General features: G+C 31.0%; 1 protein-coding gene across 3 annotated transcripts; it reads right to left on the minus strand.

The window, feature by feature from the left end:
- Nucleotides 1-2,708: 2,708 nt before the first annotated feature.
- Nucleotides 2,709-4,765, minus strand: LOC120089359 (protein IQ-domain 26-like). Of its 3 annotated transcripts, none has more exons than XM_090306983.1 (3): nucleotides 4,606-4,765; nucleotides 3,611-4,055; nucleotides 2,709-3,538 (listed from the first exon to the last, which is right to left on the minus strand). In XM_090306983.1, exons 2-3 carry the CDS (start codon nucleotides 4,028-4,030, stop codon nucleotides 2,804-2,806), a joined length of 1,155 nt encoding a protein of 384 aa, XP_090163109.1. In that variant the 5' UTR covers nucleotides 4,031-4,055; nucleotides 4,606-4,765; the 3' UTR covers nucleotides 2,709-2,803. The 3 variants fall into 3 exon arrangements, with proteins under 3 accessions (XP_090163109.1, XP_090163111.1, XP_090163105.1); XM_090306985.1 differs by lacking the exon at nucleotides 4,606-4,765 and adding an exon at nucleotides 4,313-4,392; XM_090306979.1 differs by lacking the exon at nucleotides 4,606-4,765 and having other exon boundaries at nucleotides 3,611-4,304.
- Between the last annotated feature and the right edge of the window lie 517 nt (nucleotides 4,766-5,282).

Below are 5,282 nucleotides of genomic sequence, written 5' to 3' on the forward strand. Positions count from 1 at the left end.
ATATATATCTAAAAATATGAAATACAACCTTATCTTATTGGGTCCTTTATTTTCAATTTTTTGTTTTCAAATTGTGTATTAGGGCAAAACTTCTTATTTAACCATATGCATTTTAATAATTCGGAATCAATATTGTTTTACAAAAATATATGCCAGAATTCTGTAAGGAAATCATGAATATCATATTTTTCAAAGGGAAAAAAAAGGCAATTCCTACCGCTAATTATGCTAACTGCTAATTTGTATCGATTTTCATTACAAATATTCTATTTCAAATTGTACCTTAAATTCAAGTAAGTGTTACAATTTTTCTTCTTTGATAAGCTTTAGTTTGAAGGATTGTTTAAGAAAATATTCTCTAAATGAAATAGAAAATAAAACTTGATAAGATTTCAGACAAAATGACATCATAGCCATATTTTTGTTAAATTTTATGAATTATAATAACGTTATTGAAATAATTAATTTGTGCATTAATCGAACTAAATTTTGTGTAAGGCTTAGATATTATAAAAAAAATTATTGAGTTAATGAAGTCTTTTGCATTTATAGTACTTTTCCAAGTCTAAAGTACAATTTTATGAAACCAAATGTTTGCAGTAGACATTGATACTATTTTCTTAAAATAATTTTTTTTTTTTTTTAAAAAAAAGAACTCCACAAATTTGAGGATAAAATTTGGATTTTCTCTTTCGTTTCTTTTTCTTTTTCGTACGTATTATTTATGCATAAGTGAATCATAAAAGAAGGGGAAAATGTCTATGAATAATAATAATAATAATAATAATAATAATAAATTTAAATTATATCCAATTTAAAGAACTTTTTCTAAAGTAAGAAGCAATAAAGAATCCTTCTTGTTTTAGTTCTTTTTTTATTAAAGAAAAAAGAATAAAAACAAAACTATTATCGAACTTTAAATAATGAAGTATTTACGTGTGAAATAAATATAAAAATAATTATTCAATAATGGAATTAGGGCTGTTGGAAAGGTAGAGCGTGTGAGGGTTTATTTATTTATTTAGATAAAAGTGTGGGAAAGTCGTTTTCTCTTCTACTACAAATGACCCCGACTTGTACAATAATGATAATTATAATAATAAATAAATAAAATGTTACCGAATCTCGATGATATAAAAATTGTATTTAAATAGGAGGAAAAGAAAGTATAATATACAAATTATCATTATGAAAGTCGATATAAATTAACGTAATTATAAGTTTTTTTTTTTATTATTTTGAATCACAAATTGTTAATTTTATGATTTTCTTTTAAGTTATGTTTAACTATGCTAGAGTGAAGATTTGAACGTCCTACTTTATTTATTTATTTATTTTAATGATATAGGTATTGATTGAGTTTATGAGTTTTCTCAACTAAAATTTAAAAATAATAATTAAAAATGTTTTGAAATGGTAATAAACATTATATTTTATAACTTAATTATAAATTTCAAACCTAAATACGAACTCTATAAAGCTATCATAATTCATAAATCTAGAGACAAGATACAAGAATTCAAACTTCCACACTTTAAGCTACTATAATATTTAAACTTATCAAACTTATGAATCAAATGTACCTTATTTAACAATTGAAGTCCATCTTTTTGAAATCTGAATAATAAAATAATAAAAATATATCCTATTTATACAATTATACTAAATTTATTAATTTTGTATATTATTATTGAATAATTTACTTCTTCGAAATATATTTACTGAATAAATAGATTCGAAAAATACAATAAAGAAAACTACAGAAAATGAAACTACAGGGAAGAAAAATAATATAAAAGGCAAATACTGATTAGAAAAAATCACAAACTAATATTTTCTTTAACAAAATTAAAGAATAATTTACAAAATACAATATTGTCCTATAAACTTTTGAAGTATCTAAATAAATATTAAATATATCTTATACATTTCTTAACCTTAACTTTCCTTCCTTTTCGTATTAACTATGTTCTAGTACTTTGAATTATATATATAATATCATTGACTTGCTGAACGTTTTTAAACTAACAAATTGTTAAACATTGAATTGAAAATTTATGGTAAAATTGGACGCAAATTTCAATTTTATATCTAATTTGATTAGAAATTCTTTTAACAAAATTGAAGGTATCATGCACCCACAAAAAAAAAAAAAAAAGGTTAAGGAACTTTAACACTCCTAAAGTAGAACTCAAAATAATAATAAAAAAATATCAATCTTTCTTTTTCTTTTTTTTGAAAATTGTTTAATGTGAGTCTTTCCATTTTAGGCACAACGGGAGAGTCTTATATGTTCAACGACATTGTTCTGATATCCCTAGTGACTGTATTATGTATCATGAAGGAATTGAGTCTTGACATCATTTATTTTTTGACTATCCTTCTAGTAAAATTGTCTTAGATGACATGTTTTTAGAGGGTCGATATTCCCACATAATTTCGCTTTGGAATACAAAGCTCACTTGTATAAGTCAATTTAACTTTGAAAACAATTAAGTTTGAAATTTTATTTATAAACTTAGGATTAAATAATAGATTTTGGACCCTATATTACGAAGAAAGTCATACGATTGGAAGTTAGAAATCTATATGATAAAATCAAAAGAGTGAAATTCTAAATTTTAGTACTATAGAACTAAATTAAAACATGCTCAAAATTATCAAAATAAAAAACCAAATATCATATTTGTTTTCAGCTAAACTTGTGATTAAAAATAAATTGAACTACCATTGAGAAATGATGAATTTACAAGAAGACTCTGTTTCACACTCAAAAAAAAGAAAGAAAGAAAGAAAGAAAATCTCAAAATTCATCAAATGCTTCTTCTCCTTCAACCCCATTACAGCTTCTCTGCATCCTAACACTGCTAATGCTATTCCTTGCTCCCATTATCTCATTCAACGCCACTCTTTTCTTCGTCCATATCTCCGGCCTCTGTTTCGGCGCACTCCGAGACCTTAATTTCGCCTTTGACGATTTCGTACTCGCCATGTAATTCGGATAATTCCCGTACCCACGATAATACCCTTCCCCATACACGCTCCTCCCTGGCGTCGCCACCGCCCCCCACCCGGACCTCCCTCGCCGCGGCGTGCTTTGTGCCGTCGGCGTCGACATCCTCCCACATTCCTCTCCCCCTCCCAAGCACCACTCCCCTCCCAAATATCTCGCCGGCGACGCCATTGTCCATAAGTACGGCGACGGCCGCTCCTCCCCCAGCTCCGATACCAGGCTGTTGAATAGACGGGATCTTGATTTGGGTCTTTTGAACAGTGTATCCATTTCTACGATTTTTGGGTCTTCCGTTTCGTCGGAGTAAAGGGATCTGACGTCATCCTCTGGGTATTTCTCCGGTTGGGATTTGTTCTCTTTGTTATTGGAACGACGACAAGCTCGTTGTGATCGGACGGTGGTTTGTGCTCTGATTAAAGCTTGCATGCTCTGTAATGTTGCAGCGGCTCGTTTCCGGACGAGAAATCCTCTTACTAAAGCTTGTAATTTAACTAATCCTCTTAATGCTCGTAGCGCCTTCCTTGCCTGCAATTTCGAATTTCAAATTAACTAATTGGTTACAAAAATCAGTAACGTATTCAAATGATTCATATTTACCAAAAATCCTCTGAAAACGTTTTGAATTTTAAGAGCAGCCATAATTTCTTTCCCTCCATTCAGCAGAGCACCTCCTCTAGTTTGGTTCGTAAGCCTAACAACGGCCACCGCCGCTTGAGCTGCCGCCACGGCGGCATCAGCAGCGGCTGCAGACGCCGCAGCAACTGCAATCGCATGCTCATTGCGCTCCTCCTCTGACTCTGCAGGATAAGATCTCTGCCAATCGGCATCTGCCACCGCTTTTCTCGGCGGCGGTGGCGGTAGCATCTGAACATTTCCGGTGAATTCCTTTCCAGATTTGGAGAAACTCCATCGATTCTTCTCTTTTTTATCACCGGCAGGTAAAAATGAATTCTGATCGGCGCTCTTCTCTCTCTTCATTCCCAATAAGGCCCTCAGCCACCTTGTAGCTTTCCCCATTTCTGGTTTTCCTCTCTCTGTAATTCTGAGTATGAAGCCAAAAACAGAGTCACAAGTGGCCCAAATGAATGTCAACAAACAAAGCCTAGAGAGAGAAACTGATCCCGATTGGGGAACCTAACACAAACCTAGACAGAGAGATAACTAACCAAAAAAAAAAAAAAAAACAAAAAACCAATTCACATTCAAAACAGTCAAAATCCAATGTGCGTTTTTAACAATTCAAAACAGAGAAGAAGAACATAAAAAAATCCAAAAGCAGAGAGAAATGGAAACGCATACACCCAGATGAAGGTGAAGAAGAAAAGACAAAGAAGAAAACCCAGAAGAGAGAAAGAAACAAAGAGTGAGGAACAGAAACTGAATCCAAAAACCTTAAAAAAGAAGAAGGAAAATGGGTTTCCTTTAAAAGGGTATGATCTGACAGATCCTCGTGAAAGATAAAAGAAGAAGGTAGGGATTAACAAAACTTGAATAGAAGGAAGACAAAAAGAAAGGAATTGTAGTTAAAAATTGTGAATGAAGGGAAGCAGAAGAGAGAGAGGGAGAGGGTAATGTTAGAAACAAAAACTTACTCAGTTGCTGAAATTCAAAAAAAAAGTCTGAACACTTTGTTCACAGATCAAATCGGTTCAACTTTCAAGAAGGGGCAGCGAGACCCCACCATTCAGAAACAAGAGAGAAAGAGAAAAGGTGAAGAAGAAGAAGAAGAAGAAGAAGAAGAAGAAGAAGAAGAAGAAGAAGAAGAAGAAGAAGAAGGTTTCATGGAAGTTCTCTGAAATTCTCTCACTTTCAGGAGCAATATGTACTCATTGAATAGAAAAGCTATAAACTGCCAATCCCGTGATTTCTTTTGCTGTTTCGTTGTGTGTGGATATTTTTATTTTAAGTTTTAAACTCTCAATTATAATTTTCAATAATAATAGTAATAATAATAACTCTCAATTATTATTTAAATAAATAAATCAATTAACTCTAAATTTAAATTTTACTCTAAGACGTCGTTTGGAGCACAGAGTTGTTTATTATAATCTAGTTATTATAATTGGATTATAATAATACGTATCTCGGGTATAGATTATTTTAATTTTGATTATAATAATATGTGTTTGAGGTATAAATTATTTTAGCTTGAGAATGAAATAGTAAACACTATAGCAATGAATAAAAAATAATAAATGTAAAATAGTAAAATATTTATATTCTCCAATTAGCTATAGTAAATACTGTAACAAACGAGGATTTTGAAATA

Source organism: Benincasa hispida, chromosome 1 (genome assembly GCF_027475165.1).
Source record: "Benincasa hispida cultivar pf3 chromosome 1, pf3_genome.v1.1, whole genome shotgun sequence".
Classification (NCBI taxonomy): Eukaryota; Viridiplantae; Streptophyta; class Magnoliopsida; order Cucurbitales; family Cucurbitaceae; genus Benincasa; species Benincasa hispida.

Bases quoted from the DNA above. Each gene is read 5' to 3' on its own strand.
- LOC120089359 (XM_090306983.1), bottom strand. From the start codon at position 4,030: ATGGGGAAAGCTACAAGGTGGCTGAGGGCCTTATTGGGAATGAAGAGA. The intron at 3,539-3,610 runs GTAAATATGAAT...TCGAAATTGCAG, and splicing joins ACGTTTTCAGAGGATTTTTG to GCAAGGAAGGCGCTACGAGC.